Source organism: Aulostomus chinensis, chromosome 21 (assembly GCF_037954235.1).
Source record: "Aulostomus chinensis isolate RoL2024-O1b breed Wild chromosome 21, RoL_Achi_v1.0, whole genome shotgun sequence".
NCBI lineage: Eukaryota > Metazoa > Chordata > Actinopteri > Syngnathiformes > Aulostomidae > Aulostomus > Aulostomus chinensis.
Genome location: NC_141340.1, coordinates 14,869,101 through 14,885,412, shown reverse-complemented (window position 1 = coordinate 14,885,412; position 16,312 = coordinate 14,869,101). Strand labels below are relative to the sequence as shown.

The 16,312-nt window shown below is 42.8% G+C and overlaps 1 protein-coding gene across 2 annotated transcripts; it reads left to right on the top strand.

Annotated features, from left to right (window-relative positions):
- Positions 1–1,035: 1,035 nt before the first annotated feature.
- On the top strand, positions 1,036–15,903 carry LOC147241822 (uncharacterized). 2 transcript variants are annotated; one of them, XM_086191687.1, is made up of 5 exons: positions 1,036–1,283; positions 7,437–7,513; positions 7,604–7,775; positions 9,593–9,638; positions 10,065–15,903. In XM_086191687.1, the coding sequence occupies exons 1-5, from the start codon at positions 1,183–1,185 to the stop codon at positions 15,114–15,116; spliced, it is 5,448 nt and encodes a 1,815-aa protein (XP_086047813.1). In that variant the 5' UTR covers positions 1,036–1,182; the 3' UTR covers positions 15,117–15,903. The 2 variants fall into 2 exon arrangements, with proteins under 2 accessions (XP_086047813.1, XP_086047812.1); XM_086191686.1 differs by having other exon boundaries at positions 7,601–7,775.
- Positions 15,904–16,312: the final 409 nt, after the last annotated feature.

Sequence of the window (16,312 nt, the reverse complement as noted above, 5' to 3'; positions counted from 1 at the left end):
ATTATCTTGATACAAATCATCTAAAGCATCTTTTCATTATTCCATGTCTTTACAGCAACACTGACATGTGATTTCCTTTGACATTAAACCTCCAAAAGTGCAGTTTAAGATTCACTAATGAATGCAAAAGAAATCCTACAGTTGCGCTATCAAATACAAGTACACTGAACCCAAATTTTCCTGAATTTTCCATATGGTTTCTGAACTAATTACTCTTGTTGAGGTGTAAATTCTGAATAGTTTACGTCAAGTTGGCCTCTAATCAATAATACTGCAATTGTTCGTTCACTTCCTTTACAGACTGCATTATTTGTAGTCAGAGTCTGAGTTGCTCTCAGTTTCGTTTGTTTTTGTGCAGAAAATGTCCGTCAGTAGAGGGCGCTGTTCAACTAACAGAAACTTGGCCACTTGTTTCTGGCGCCGGGAGGTGATGGAGAGTGTAGAGACTGAAGAAGGCTGGAAGACTAAAAACTACTACTTGGCCGTAACTATCTTATAAAAAGGCCACTAACATCAAACACTGCCTTTAGAGGACACACGTAGCATTGATCATAAATAGCCTTTATTCTAACGTGGATCAAGGATCGTTTAAAATGAGGTGATTGACGTGTGATCGATCATGAACGAGGGGGAAACTCGTGATTATAAAAAGCAGTTTCGCACAAAACTTGAAACAAAAACAAAACCCAACCCCACATTTCCTTACGAAACAATCTGCATTTTTAATGAAATTAAAGAAACGTCGATTTTGATGAGAAGCTATTTGAAAAGGAGCCTAAATGTTGCCAACTTTCAACCTTCACCAGAACGGAATCGAGGCAACAAAGAACAATTCGCTCCGCTGAAGATCGAAAGCACACACCCTCACTTTTACTTAGTAATTGTTAAAGAGAGATGATGAACAAGCACAACTACATTGTCCAAAAACCCCCAAATAAGAATCTCCGCGCGTATAAATGTAGATGCTGTGAGGAGGGAGCGAGGGAGAGGGACCAAGCCTCGCCTCGCAGGCTTGCACTTGTCCAGTAGGTGTTGAACTTTAACCTTCCGAGTGTTTGGCAATGACGGACTCCATGGACACAGCATGTTCGCTCTTCGGCTGCTGGATTTACCCGTCGTATTTAAGATGCATTGTCTCGTCTGCCTGAATATCGAAGCCTCACTCAACCGGTTAAAAAAAGGATGTCAACAAGTGACGCAGAAGAGTTGGAGCTCCGAGTTGTAGGAGAGACATCTCCGCCTCTGAAGTGGGAAGCGCGCACAGAACGCACTTCCATTGCAAGGTAGGTTCAAAATGTTGTTGTTTTTCGAATACCTTTATAATATTTGAATCTAGTCGTCTTGTTTTATTCGTATTTGTTGTCGCTGGTGTCTTTAAAGCCGCGGATCTAGTGGTTCTTACAAGCGGGCAGGAACGCCCTAGATTGCCTTTACAAAGTTCCATGTTTGAAGTTTCTCTTGGTGCTTGGAAATACCTATGTATCCATTAGCTGACAAAAACCCCAGACTGATTATTCATCTATTTATTTACGACAATTCGGCATGAAGACTTTTACAGTTATTGTACGTTTACTTCCCAGCTGGGTGCTGACCAGCAAACTCTTCCACTCAGTGTTGGGAAGCGCTCGTGAGGAAATATTTTGTTGGCGACACTTGAGGACGTGTCGGTGTTCATAATAATAATAATCCCAATAATAATAATAAAGAATACATCCTAGAGATTTGTTTTGCCGTGATTTGCGCGTGTCGCCAGATTTTTGAATAGGGTTCGGTGTCAATTCAGAAAACGTGACGTATGCGGAATGGAGTCCGCTCCGAGGGTGAGCACGGGACGCTGGACTGCTACTCGGCGTCACTGTGTGAAAGTGGTAGGAACACTGACTGAGGCTTTTCGGGTGTTTTCGTCTTGAAGTGACTGCATCGCCTGGTTCAGCTGTGCGGTGGCAGTCCAGCTTTAGTGGTGAGACCTGCAAGCTCCTGCGTGCACACCCAGGCCTGCCAGAGCCGCTGTCTGTGCATGTCCTGAGTCATATGGGAATTACTTGCTCTTCCCCACACTAAAGGTTATCTGTACTCCTCTATAGGCTGAATAAACAACTCCTTAGGCTAACTGAAGGTGTGGCACCGGCAGACTCGCCCTGTCCCCGCCGCCTTTAGCTGCCACCCTGAATGCAAAGTCATCCAATTCTATGGGTTTGAACCTGACAACAGGCTTTGAGGGCGTTCATCCTTTCATTTTGGAACATGACATGAGTTTGTCAGTGTTGCCTACACACCCACACTTGGATTCAGGCGGCATCCTTGTGGTTATGTAAATGCTAGCTGTTAGATACAGGCTCACACCCACAGCAAAGCTGACCTCAAACGAAGAAGCAGCATACCTTTAGAACACACACGCGCGCGCGCGCACACACACACACACACACACACACACACACGGCGCTGCAGCCCAGATTGCATGTCAATTTAAAACAATTAGTCATCGGCGCATCAAAACAAACAGACATCAAAACAAACAGTTCACAATGTTCAGATAATGTGCGTTACTTTGCTGTCACGTATTCAAAGTGTCGGTATGTTGGGTTCTCCTGTCTTCTCAAGGGAACCTCTGAAGGTGCTAGACTGTCCTCTGTCCCATCCATGAAATAAATCAAGTTCATACTGCCATTCAAATGAGAGATTTTCATAAATCCCCTTTTTTTGGGGGGGGGAGAAATCTAACGTACTACTTTATTTTTAGTAGATTTAGACACCAAAATTGATTTGGGTGATTTTTGCTTGAATTAATTATGTTAATTCAATCATTATCAGGTTATCAAAATAGCTGTTGACCCACTGGGTGCAGTGATTCACGGTCAGGAAGGTTCGGTGCTTCTGTATGCAACGTACGCAACGCTGAGAAGAACTGGGATAAAAAAAACCAAGTTGAACATTTGAATGAGACCAAAACCCTCTGCCACAGACAGACGTATGATTGAGAACAGCTTTGCAGTTTTCTGAATCTGATCTGTTTGAGCTTGAACAACGGCTCTTTTTTTTTTTTAACTCCCCTCAAGACTTCTTAACCCACTGATCATTTATTAGTCAAATTGTTCCGACGCGCAAGGACGGTCGGGGATGTTACGTTTACCTGTAAAATGATGAGTGTAAATCGTTGGCTATCAATGTCTTCCCAGCCTTTTACTGGTTCCAAAACTGTTTTTTTTTTTTTTTTTATCCCTGCACTGCCTGTAGCATCTAGCTTCCTGTGTGCACCCCTCCACCTCCACAAACGGCTCGCAAGATGTAGCATTTTGCCATATTTGTAAGCAGAATCCAGCCCGCACCCCTACCCGGCCTCTGATTGGCTCATGCTTGGACACTAGTTTTGGCATGTGGCGTTACATCAACCAAAAAAAAAAAAAGAGGAAGAATAGGAGCTCCTTTCACAGCGTGTGGGGACAACTTAAAACACGGCTTTACTTTTGATGGAGGGTTTTTGAGAGGATGCGGCAGTTTTTGTTGTCGCTGTGTTGTCGTCGTTGTACCCGAGACGTAACTGCTCAGTGTGGAGGTGAGTTTTCACCGCTCAGAACTTGTCTTCTTAGTTACACTGAAAAACCCGACTGGTTCGGGGAATATAATCTGCATCTGGGATTAGAATATGCGTGTTGACATCTGAACAATCATTTTTAAGCTTGGCGACTACAGATTCATGTTTTTAGGAGATCTGCCGTTTAAAAAAAAAAGAAAAAAAAAGTACAAATTCTTGTGCGGGTGATAATTAGTACACTTAAGCAACTCATAACTGTACAGCTACTTTTTCCACGGATGAAAAACACTTTATCTTGCTTTTAAAAATGTTTTAAAGGTTTTATTTACTCTGTCTTTGATCATTTAGTACACTTGGTTTGAGTTGAATTTAATTTATAATTTGAGGGTTTCAAATTGACCTTCAAATAACAGTTTGTTTATTTGGGGGGTTTTTTTTGGTATGTAGAGGTTTCTTTTCGGACAAAATTCAGCCTGACAGCGAAGGGGTAGAAGCGTAGAATACTACTTTTTCAGAAGCACAGCATTAAGTTTCTCAATCTTGTGATCACAAATGTCAGACACTTTTTAAGGCGGACAAAGCGACAGTGCATGACGCCAGCAGATGGTACACAGGAGAGCTGGAGAGAGAAGTGACATCGAAAAAGCAGCTCCTCCTGCTTTATCAATTCGGACCCATTTCTGACCGGTGAGGTCAGATAAACATCCAAACACGGTTGCCTCTGCGGTTGCTATGTGCTAATTTAGCTCCAACGTAGGTGTGGTATGAATTGATTTCTTGTGTTGCCTTCAGGAGCCTCAGGAACAAAAGACACACAGCAACTCATCAGCATGGAAGGCGTGTTAAACTTGGCACAGAAGTAGATCCTCCTCCTTGTACTTCTGCCTACTTCTCTGTCGTGTCAAGTCAGGTGTTTTTTTTTTTTCCTTCTAATAGCAGAGCAGAGATTAAGCTCTAATGTGGCTAATGAACTGCCCCTGAGGGCGAGGTGGATCAGGACAGGCGGTGCGCTTTTTGATGGCTCTTGATTCACTTCCAACATATCTAACAACCCCAAAAAAAAAACCAAAAAAAAGAATCATTAAAACCAACAGCCAACGTGTTTCTGACTTCAACAAAAAGTTGGTTTATTGTAGAAGTTATTGGTGGGTTTTTTTTTTTTAAATGAACATACATGTAAAAAAAAATGAGAAACTTAAATTTGAGTCGTGTGAAATTACTTTGTGAATCTCTGCACGTTACATAAGGCTGTGACTCAGTTTAAAAAGGAGTAATATTGATTTTCGAACACAAAACGATAATTACTGTCCTTACTTTTGTGTGTTGAGTGAGCAAAGGTTGCCCTGACATGAATGCACGCTCTGCCTGCTCCCTACTCAGCGTTTGGCACATCAGTGTGGGTTCAGCTTCGGGCTGCTGCAGCAGTAACTGTGCATGTGCATGTTTTAGCGAGTGCGTGAGTGGGTGTGTTAGAGCTGCTTGTTGGAGAAAGTGTGGAGAGAGCAGAGTTGAATTGTTACATAACCACTGCTCATCATATCGGCTCCGCGTTGTCGATCTAAGTGCCTGTAGAAATGAAAGGATGAGGGATAGGGGCGGCGTGTAAAAGCTGCAGCGGTGCGAGCTGATGAGGAAAAGAAATGAGCTGCTGCTCAGACACTGGTTAATGTCACTGGTGTGTTTCAGACGAGAGGATCTGATTCCTTTTTCTTGCTGTATCATCTTGAACAGAATTGTGTCAGGTGCTGTTGAAGTGTCTGTTTTCTGGAAAAGGAAAAAAAAACATTCAATTTAACCAGAAGTGTCTCAGCAAAAAAAGGAAAGTCACTAGAGAGAGAGAGAGAGAGAGAGAGAGAGAGAGAGAGAAAATACATGAAATCTACTGACAGTGGTTTTTCAGGGATGGTGGTTCTGATACATTAATGAAAAAAAAAATGGCTGGCGAGTAAAACTGTGTCAAAAGTGATAAAAAAATGATGAATGCCTGAGCCGGTGAAGGGCCTGTGCTCCACCAGAGGGAGGGTCCATCCCTTACCCTGGTATTTCTGACCTAAATCCTCTATAGACTTTGAGGCACTGATTTAGTAATGACTAATAATTCTATCACACAACAGCAACACAGTGAGATTTTTTTAATGTACATAATCATTAATATGGCCATAATAGCGTAGTTGGTCAAAAAAAATTGTATTATAGATATAAAATTAAATGTGGCACGCAGCAGGTATAGATGTATAGATGACGTAGATGTCTCGGCTTTAAGGTGCAGGGCTGCATGCTAAAGCCTGGTTTCTATTACTGCTCAGAGCTCGGATCCGACCCGCTAGACCCGCCTCCCGTATCCGGTAATTGCACGTACACGCACGTAGTGTTTCCGCCCCACACCGGATCAGCAACCTGCGAAGTGAACTGATCACGTCCCTGCGTTCATGTTTCTACAGCACAAACAGAGCAGTAAATCGGCTGATGGGACCCGAGTGCATTTTAAATGTTAAAAGCCAAGACAACTCACAAGCCCACAAGCTGACTTACCGAGGCAAGTCTTCGTCCAGCTCCGCTAAAACTCCTACGTGCTTTCTGCTCAGGTGTTCATTCTTGACGGTCGTGCTCCCGTGCCAAGCGAAGTCCTCCTCGCAAAGTTTACAAGTTTTTCTTTAGTGAGAGTGAAAAACTCCCAGCCTTTAGCTCTTTTCAGCCTACCGCCACATGCTGCTGCAGCGGACGCCGCCATTGTTGTTGTGGTCTGCGGTCGCGAGTGCGCGCAACTCGTCTCCCCTTTTATGTTCGCGGCATTACAGTCGAAAAACACTCGCGTTTCTTTGCCGATGAATCAATAATCGATAATCAAATTCGTTTTGCAACGAATTTATTAATCGACTTTGAATAGATTAATCGATTCATTGTTGCAGCATATATATATGTATATACATATATATATGTATATATATGTATATATAATCTGTGTAGCACCCAGCACTAGGTTGAACATACACATTTTTCTAAAATATTCTATCCTGACTGACAGGAAACAGTAGAGCAAATGTACACAGTATGACAAGCGTAACTTTTGATACGCTGGTATAACTTGAACGCCTGATCATTCATTAGCTTCTAAAGCTTCAGACCTAAAATCCACAGCCACAGAAGAAAGCACCACAGCTAACATTTGCCTTCTGTGAGCCAGATTGGCCACCGGAGTCCGCGGAGATACGTGGGCTGCCCATGTTGTTATCTTCAAATTAACATGATGCCGGTCGAGATTGTCCCGTAGCACAGCTACCGCGCGTGCTGCTGACTCAGGCTGTCCTGAACAGACGCCACGGTTTGATGATTGTTTTAACAAGTGAAGGCAATGGATATTTTTCAATCCATCCAAAAATGTGGAGCGCATATCCAGTTGGGAATATTGTAATTGAGTTAAAATAATATTATTAAAAGATCAGTTCAAATGAACTGCTTGGGAATACATTTAGATTCAATGCGTTAATGTATATCTTGGCTCTTTTTTAATAAGAGTGAGGTCATCTTGAATAATGTTTTGATGGTCTTCTCGTCTTCAATAATATCCCACCAAAAATACCAACAATAATGAGAGTCAATAAAGAGCTCTGATATCAGGAATCAGTCTCTATCAGTAGATTTGTAGCAGAACTGGAGTGGAACTGAAAACAACGAGAACCTCTTGATTAATTCGCCTCGTTTGCAACATAATCTTGAGCAACTGATTGAGCACCCCCTCTATCACTGTGCGATTGTATGTGAACCTGACAACAGCTTAGCCTTTAAGTAGTAACTAGACTAGAGAAGTACTTTTTTAAATGCACTCCTTGCACCATTTTTGAATCATTTTTTGCGTTTGTATGTGTAAAAGACTAAAGTGATTAATCTGGATTCATGTGTGCAGGCAAGAGGATCATCTTCAGACACTCACTTGGCAGGAGTCTCACTGTCCAGCCATCAGACGGGAGGGAACACACAAAGGTTAAACACACACTTTGAAAAAAAAAGTCATACACAAAACCTTTGACTGTGCACATCAACAATGAATCTCTTTGCTTATATTTACAGCAGAAAGCCGAAGAGAGGACGTAGCCGTCCATTGTGTTGACTCGAAGATTCAGATCCAAAACAATCGTTTTGGATCCAGATACACATCCAGCCTCTTCTTGAAACTCTCCAGCAAGCAGGACCAGGACAATCCTGAGCTGAGACTCAAGAAGAAGCCAGATTCCGGTCTTGACAGGTGAGCAAGGACGTGTAAGTTATCTCACCGGATATCAAATTACACCGTCACCTATTCATCGCTCTCGACCTGCAGCTTGCACAAATGCAATGTTTGGATTCAGTTCTGTTTGTCATAGCGGGATCATTATGTCACAGCTGACAACAGTGTTGTCATTCATCAGCTGAGTTGCATTCCACTGTAACTCGTTAACGAATGTTGTGTTCAGTTGCACTGTTTTGTGTCTATGTTGTAATCACTTCTGTCAGATACCTCCAGTGACAGTGCGCTCGCTTGCCGCCTGTTCATTAAGTCTTTGCAATAAATAAACTGTCTGAGGTCGCGATGCCAAAAACTATCGGTTCGGTGTCGGAGAGGATGGAAACAGTGGGAGAATACGTGCCTTATAGGCTCCGAAATAGTGTTAACATGTATTTTTCAGTATGTAGGAAATCACATAAACTCGTTTTTATACAGATGATGTCGGCATCGGTAAATATCGGCCAAAAATCCCATAAAGAACATCTTTAGTCCGGGTTGAATTTTATCGCACGATTACTGTTCATTCATGCTGTTCAACCCTATACAGCCTCTTACTGTAAAAACTGGTGCGAATGTTCCTGCTATGGGTAAACGTTATAAAAATGATGTTTACACATTAACCAAACCACTGAACCCTGTCTGCATCCTTCAGCAGTTGACACACTGGAGCTGCTTGTATAAATAAGGAAGTGCCTCTAAAGAATGTTATCCGTGGATTGAAGTTAATGTGTTCCCTCTAAAGTAGTTAAGTCCCAATCTGTCTTCAGATTTTCTCTTAATTATGGAAGCGTTCAAACCATGTACAAAGTTTAATGCAGTTCAAACCGGACAGTTTTGGTTCATATTTAAGTAAAATGAACAAATAAAGTTTCGAAGCAGATACAAGAACTAAAATGCATTATGTTGCTTCTTAAAGATCACTTTGTATCCCTTTTACTAAGAATGAACTCATAATTTAGTACTTAATCATTTACATGTTTCAGCTCAAGAGTCTGTGTGGTGCCCTGATCCAGGCTTTAGAATCCAGCTCATAAAGATAAGAAACTATCACCGCCCTAAAAGAGGACTGACTTTACCTTCTCACACTTTAAGGTCATAAACTTTCACCAACCATCGGTCTGTGGCCTGAAGTTTTTTTGCAGTTTCATCCTTGTGTCAAACTATACGAGGACATTTTAGGGGCGAAAAAAATTATAACAGTTTCCTTTGATCTGCTCCGATGTGACATTGTTGGTTTTGTGTGTCAAGGGTGTCTGTGCTAGACTTATGTGCATTTCTGTGTGTGATGCAATGTGTGCCAAAGGGTTTCAGTAGTGTTCATTAATTAAACTGCCTTTATTAGCTCAATAGAAGACACGCACCTTTAACTGCATGAAAGCTACCTCCAGTCTTCATCGTCTTGTGGAACATGACCATATATGGACATGTGCAGCCATGTCTAACATAGAAATACCTTGTAAGCGTTCTCTTAAATGGGCTGCAGGTGTGACTTTCGTGAACACTTGACGGAGGGAAAGTGTTTAGTAAACTGAGAAGGACAGGAGAAGAATGCTGACCATCCTGTCAATCAGCATGGCTGTGGTAAATGTTTGGCTCGTCATTCCTCAAATGTTTCACACTAAAACATTACAGTAGAGCGCAGAAATCCTATGAAATATGTGACAGTGTAACCCTTACCAACATTACTCTAAGCGTTAGTTCCAACGATCTTACGTAACGTAAGATCTACATCAGTGACAGGTGTAATTCCAACAGGTATTCATGATGGTTTTATGTTTCCTCTGTTGCTCTGCCAGTTCAACTGAATCACAGAGAACCGAGGCTGAACACCGCAGTTCTCAGGTAAGGATCAGCCTTGATCACAATACATCATAATGAAACATTCGCTGTAAAAACTGGTAAACATACAGCGATATGAATCGCGCAATTTGAATCCCCAAATCTCGTCTATCCCGTTCAAGCTGTGGGACTCGAAATCATACAATTTGAAAACCACTGAAGAAAGCCATTTGTTACAAAAGGAGTTTAATTCAGCAATTTTGAAAACACTTGAGATTTAATTTTATTACATGAGTAAGACGAGTGTCTGTGCTTTCAAGTTCGTCCATTGAAATCTCACATCCTTCAAAATAACCTGTTTGTCAAGATTGGAATCTCTTAAATACCTACACTATGGGAACAGACACCAGCCCAGCTCTAAGTGTTACTGTACAAGCAAAGCAGGCCAATTTTGTTTAACTGTTGTTGTAATTTTTTTTCTCTTTATAGGTTAATGGAACTTCTCAGCCATACATCTCAATAGATGTAGCCGGTGACTCTCCATTATCAGAGATACCATTTCCAGCCAAGAAGGACAAAGATATTGTCAGTAATGGCCTAGGGACTAACCCTGATTTGAGCAACCCTCATTATTTTGGAGTACATGAGCATAATGGCCTTTACCAACTTCCATGTAGGTTACAACCAGGAACATCCAGGCATGGATCAGATGAGTTAGGGGAAGATTTAAAGGACTGTATAAAACCTGAGAACCAAACTGGTATCGAGGAAGTATCTGAACCCTCTGTAATCATGTTGTCCTCTGCTGTGGTGACAGTTCTGGCCCCTCACTGGAGCGGCAGACTACGACGGAACAAAAGATTTGAGGGAACTGGAAATTCTGAGTCCCAAGACACAACAAACACTGAGGAAAAGAGTGCACAGGAAGGTTTTCCCGAGACCCAACATAGTCTTGAGAGGATGTTCACAGATGGATCCCATCCAAGGGTCCCATTTCTCAGTACCAGGAGGAACACAGTCGGCTGGTCATCTAACAGTGGGCCTGCAAGCTTGGACTATGATTCCAAAAGGAAAGTGGTTCAGTCTGTCTCTCTTGATGTAAACTACAGGAAGATGGACCACAGGAAAACAGATGCTGAAACTACATCTCCCATTTATCCCCTTTCCCCTGATTCAAATGAGCAAAACAGGAATGCACGAGTCAGACTCTCATCTTTAAGTTCAAAACCAACAACAAGCAGTCTTCTTCTGTCATTAAGAAGATTCAATACCAATAGTAGGGGCACTAATGTAACCCCCACCCACTGTGAGATTAACCCATCACCTATGGACAGTTCACCCAGTGATCAAGATGGGAAACTTTTCACAGCACACATTCCACAAACCTTTCGCGGCAACATTGAACAGGAAAAGTTAAATTCCCCCCTCTCTCCACCATCCATTCCTTACAGGGCAACTGAAACTGACCAAATCAGTTCTCCCTCATTGTCCAATCATGTAGAAAGAGATATTTCTAAAACACACCTCTTTTCATCTTCGCCCACAAACAGATTCACAAACAACACACCCTTTGCCCAAACAGCAGTTCAGACTGAGTCCAGTCTTTCAAGTTCCAGACAGACAATTCTCAGGAGAGGACCATCTGAAAGTCAATTAAAATGGGAAGGTTCAGGCACAAACCTAATGGCAGAGAGCTCACCTAGACAACCCCCTTATGATCGCTCTGTCCTCCTTAAAACCCGTTCCCTTCCCAGAAGGGCCACCTTGACATCTGCTTCCTGGTGGACCCAAGTTAGCCAGGAAGGCAGTTCCGTCCCAATCCTAAATGATATAACCAACATCAACAACAAGCAAAACACACCTTCAAATCCACCATGTAATGACAATAATGACACGCTCTCCTCAAGTATGAACAACTCAAGATTCAGTTGTCGAACTCCCAATACCAGTGACAACAATAACACAACAGAGTCCATTTGCAAAAGTAACATGAACCTTGTAATGATCACACAGCAAGGAACTCGTAACCTCAAACAAAGAAATACCGAGGCTGCACTTGGCCAAGAATCCGACAGGTGTGTCAAACAGCAGTTTGATTCCAGTTGGAACAGTGGGGAACCACAAATTTCTCAGAGTTCCTCCGATGTTTTGTCTCATTCTAAAATTAGCAGAGCTCCAGCACAAACAACACTGAGTCACCCAAAAGATCTCAGGAAGAATGATGTAACTCACAATGCAAATGTAAGTGAATTACCACCTACCTTGTTAAATCCCAAGTGCTCCACATCCACTGAGAGCAGCAGCAAATACAAAGATACACATTGCCCACTCAAAACTAAGAATGTAACTGCTTTTCCACACAAGGATTCCCAAAAGTTAAAACACTCTCTTTCTCTTACCACCACCAACACTCTTAGCAGTCAAACGATTAGCCCTACATGTGACTATGGTGCCCACCTGAATCAGAGCACACCTACCTGTGCCTCTTTTCAATCCCCAATGTCTTCTCAAACTAATATCCCTGATTCATTGTTCCCTGACTTTTCCTCCTTACCACCAAAATCCCCCAAAAAACACACAACTACACCTCTTGGTTTTGAAAGAAGCTATGTCTCCATCCCCAAGCTTTTCCAACATCATTCCATGTCAAATCTTCTTTCCTCGGTCCCAAATACAAACTGTAGCCCTACGTCTTCTACCCCCTCCTGTTCCCCTGATGGCCATTCTTCATCCTCAAGTCCCAGCACACCATTACATCTCCTTACTCCCCCTGCTACCCCAAACAGTACCAGCCCCCTTGACTCAGAAACACCTAGCCCTAAAAAAGGGAGGACATTCTCAAATGACCTAGAAAGAGACCCAAAGACAAAGAGAGTGAGACGAGTAACATGGGAGGATTCTGCGCATCAACAGTCTGAACTGCTATCTCAAGATGTACCAAACCCTCTGTCTTCCTCAAAGTCCCAGCAAAGCATTCGAGCTCCATCCATCTTCTCTTTCCTAAGATCAAGCAGTACGACAACAAGTACAACTCCTCTCTGCCCTGCTTCACCCAAGACCTCATACATTCAAGTGGGGAAAGGAGGGAAGTATCGCTCCTTATCATCTGACTCTGCTGATATGTTATCAAGAGAGTGGGACAGATCTAAACAAAAACATACTGACGCTATGACCTTCAACCCCGAAAGAAAGGAATCAGCAACACCTAGACAGGAGAGGACATTATCAGTAGAGTCTGGCACAGTTCAGGGTAACTCCCCTGCCTCTCCGTCCCCCCCTCCTGACTTTTCAAGTGGGTACAAGCTTCGTTATAGTTGCCCACCTTATTCTACTCTCATGTCTTGCAGGACAAGTGTTGGAGAAACTAAGAATATAACACCCAGATCGCCCCTCTTCCAAAGGCACTCCCAGTCAAAGTATACCACACATCTTTCGTCACAAACAGCTGCAGATGTTACCTTACCAAAGTCTGAACAATCCTCACCACTCAATTCACCCAAACTATTGTCCTGTCCTTCTCAAAACAAGAGTTTGCAATGTTGTGTCTCACAAACAGATCAAGTCAACAAAAAGCACTGCAAGAATATCAGCCAAGACCACCGAAATGGCCGGATATTACTTGTTGACAACAGAGTTCATTTCAGCTCACAGTCTTTGCAGAATGAAAAGGCACACAGCACACCAACATATGTAACCGAGACCCTGGTTTACAGCATTAAATCTGTAGCAGATGCAGCTCCTCCAAAGACCACATCAACTGAAACTTTGCATCAGACTGCAAGCGCATCAATTTCTGGAGAGCCCAAGTTCAGTCAACAGTCCAACACAATTCAAAGTAAGGGTCAAGAGTGTGAGCGACACAGTCATTCAAATCTAAACTCTAGTGGCAGTAGTTCAGCAGACAGTAAGTCCCTGAATGGTGAAGGCTCCAACAGAGGAATCCAGGGGAGTGTAATCAATAAAAGCAGATCATTTTCATTGGAGAACAACAATGGACAAAGTCCAAAGAAAAGTTTTTTTGTTATGAAGAAAAATGCCAGTACACCAAATTCCACTTTATCAAGGTCTGACTCAGAGAGGATCAAGGCTAACAAAAAAATGGACCAGGTTTTTAACAAGCTGAAGCAAACATTCAGACGGTCCGATGATGATATCTCGTTCCCGTGGAAGTGGAAGCGAGCCTCCCAAACGACCTCTGTCAGTGGTTCAAGTGACATCAGCAGTGTCAGTAATGCAACTGTTGAGAGTGACAAAACACTAGAGGAGCAAGACACAGGAGGTTTGCTGATGGACACCGAAAACAGGACAGAGGGTACAGATGGATGGGCAAAAAACAGGTACACCCTCATACCATCTTTAGCTGTAGAAAACTCCATGAACAGATCAGATGATCGATTCTTCCTTTGGCCAGAAAATTCGAATCCTGAAACTAATCAACAAAATTTTTCTGAAAGTAAAACCCAAACTCAACTGACAATCCAGAGTCCAACAACTCACCAGTTTGACGTATACAAAGACACCACGACGGATCAACCATCAAACCAGTTGCTCTCTTGTAGAGATCCCAGCCCCAGTAGGAGCCCTAACCATCCTGGTGCGTATCCTACTCAGTTCAAGATGTCCACATCCAGTTCGAGGAGCCCCTTCTCCCCCTTTTCCTCTCTTTCTCCAGTCTCCCCATTTTCTTCTACTGATGTAACCGATGACAGTGTCTTCTACAGTCCAAAGCTACAGCGTCGAAGAGAATCCTCATCACCATGTGAACCCGGGGAGGGAATCAGCCTGGGTGGCTCAAGGAGAAGCCGAGCATCCACAGGTCCCCCAAGTACAAGTCCAGGACAGGACAAGGAACACTTGGCATCATCCTATGCAGACTTAAAGTATGGCATTGAGCCTGGGAGGTCCTTTTCTGTGAGTTCAGTACTCTCTTGTCGACCCTCAGGGCCTGGACGCATCTCCACTGGATCCAGGGTCATGAGTGTGGGTGACCTCTCTCAGTCGGCCTTGACTTACACAGACACTGGCAAGGACTATGATCAGTGGTCTGCTGCCCCTGAATGGACTACAGAAAATGTTTTCAAATCTACTTGTGGCAGTCACATGTCATATTTCCACAGTGACCCAGATAAAATGAGATCAAGATCTCTTCCTCGCTCACTCACCAGACATTTAGCAAATTGGGGCTCGGAGGTCTCTGCTTCTCCTCCTGTGACTGTCTCAGCTTCAAAGTCAGCCCGTCGTTGGAGCCCTTGCCACCTTCCATGGGACACAGTGTGTCCCCCAACTCCTCCTCTAACACCTCCCCTATCCCCAATCTCTAGACGCATGTCCAAACCACCCAGCATTTCCTCCCCAATCTTTCCCAGCTCATCAGGAGAACCACAGGAGAGCCAGTCATCCAGAGGGCATTTACCCTCCAGGGGTTATATCTCCAGCCTAAGCACCTTTGAAGAGTCTTCAGACAGCAGTTCAGACACTACAACAGATGATGAATATTACTTAGAAACTGGTGAAGATGAAGAAAAAGAGACAGAATTGTGAACTTTATGTTCTGAAAAAAAGAAACATCCATAAGACACGACTGCCAGTTCTGTTTTCATTGACTCCGTCATTAATGGCCATCAACATCATGTTTCTTTTCATTTCATTATGAATTCCAACCTACATTGTAATAGAATTACGTTCAGTTTTGAGGTTGTGGGTTTTATGTAGTGAAAGGTGCAATGTCGGTTCCATATCAGTAACTACAATATTGACAAAGTTCACTTTGCTGAGGACACGGGGTTGAAGCCACGCAGCTCACAAGGGCTTCGTGGTGGTGCTAACCTGTTAACATGGCCAGCGAGATGAAATAAAGGTTCCGTGACGCGCCTGCTAACTCTGTGGACCTTTCATTAAAGTTTGGCATCATGGGAGGACATATTTTCAGCTTCTTTTTAAAGATTTAGTGTATGTACAGTGTATGTTATTAATGTGTCAATGAGTAATAATGAATGTTTGAGATATTTTTGCATGCATGTTGCATGCCTACAATGAGGGATGCTCGTGTTGTTTCACTGAAAAACTGTACATTTAGGTTTATCATGTCATCCTGCTACTTACCAATAAGTGCTAAGGTGAAGGTAGATAAATGTGTGAAATTATGTTTTCTTCTATGTTGGAAGATGTTGTAAAGCTGACAGTACTTTTTAACAGGTTTAGGAAATCATGTTAATATTTATCAGACATCCAGTGCTCCATACAGTGCCTAATCTTGTTTGTTAGCCTGAATATTTGCACAGTGAAAATTCAAGTCTTAATATATCGATTTTATAAATAAATGCAATAATCCAAAGAAGAAGCTCCTGCTTTTTGTTTCGTATGTTGACGATGGCTGAGTGTGTTTCACTGAATGTTTCAGGGATGTACTCCTGGCATCTTGATTTCTCATCGTGTCATTTTTATCACAGTTCCCATCACAATATTTACACACTACAGAAAGTGAAAAGGTATGTTAAGTGGAGGAGTGACAAACAAACGTTTAGTAACCAAGGACACATTCCTGCTCCGCTGCCAGCTTTCAATTCACCATATTAGTACCGAAGCTTTGTGGGACTGTGTCTGCTCTGAATAGTGTGCCGTAGGTGGGGCGCTTTGGCAGTTTCACATTATTCAAGTGGGTGTTCTCCTGCTTTCAGTCGTAGAAACAAACTGTTATGGTGACAGTCGGGTAAAACATCCATCTAAGTGGGTGCATT

What these genes read in the sequence shown, in the direction of transcription:
- LOC147241822 (XM_086191686.1), top strand. Translation starts at nt 1,183, where the DNA reads ATGTCAACAAGTGACGCAGAAGAGTTGGAGCTCCGAGTTGTAGGAGAG. An exon ending in GAACGCACTTCCATTGCAAG is followed by an intron (nt 1,284 to 7,436) that starts GTAGGTTCAAAA and finishes TCATGTGTGCAG; the next exon opens with GCAAGAGGATCATCTTCAGA. An exon ending in CTGAACACCGCAGTTCTCAG is followed by an intron (nt 9,639 to 10,064) that starts GTAAGGATCAGC and finishes TTCTCTTTATAG; the next exon opens with GTTAATGGAACTTCTCAGCC.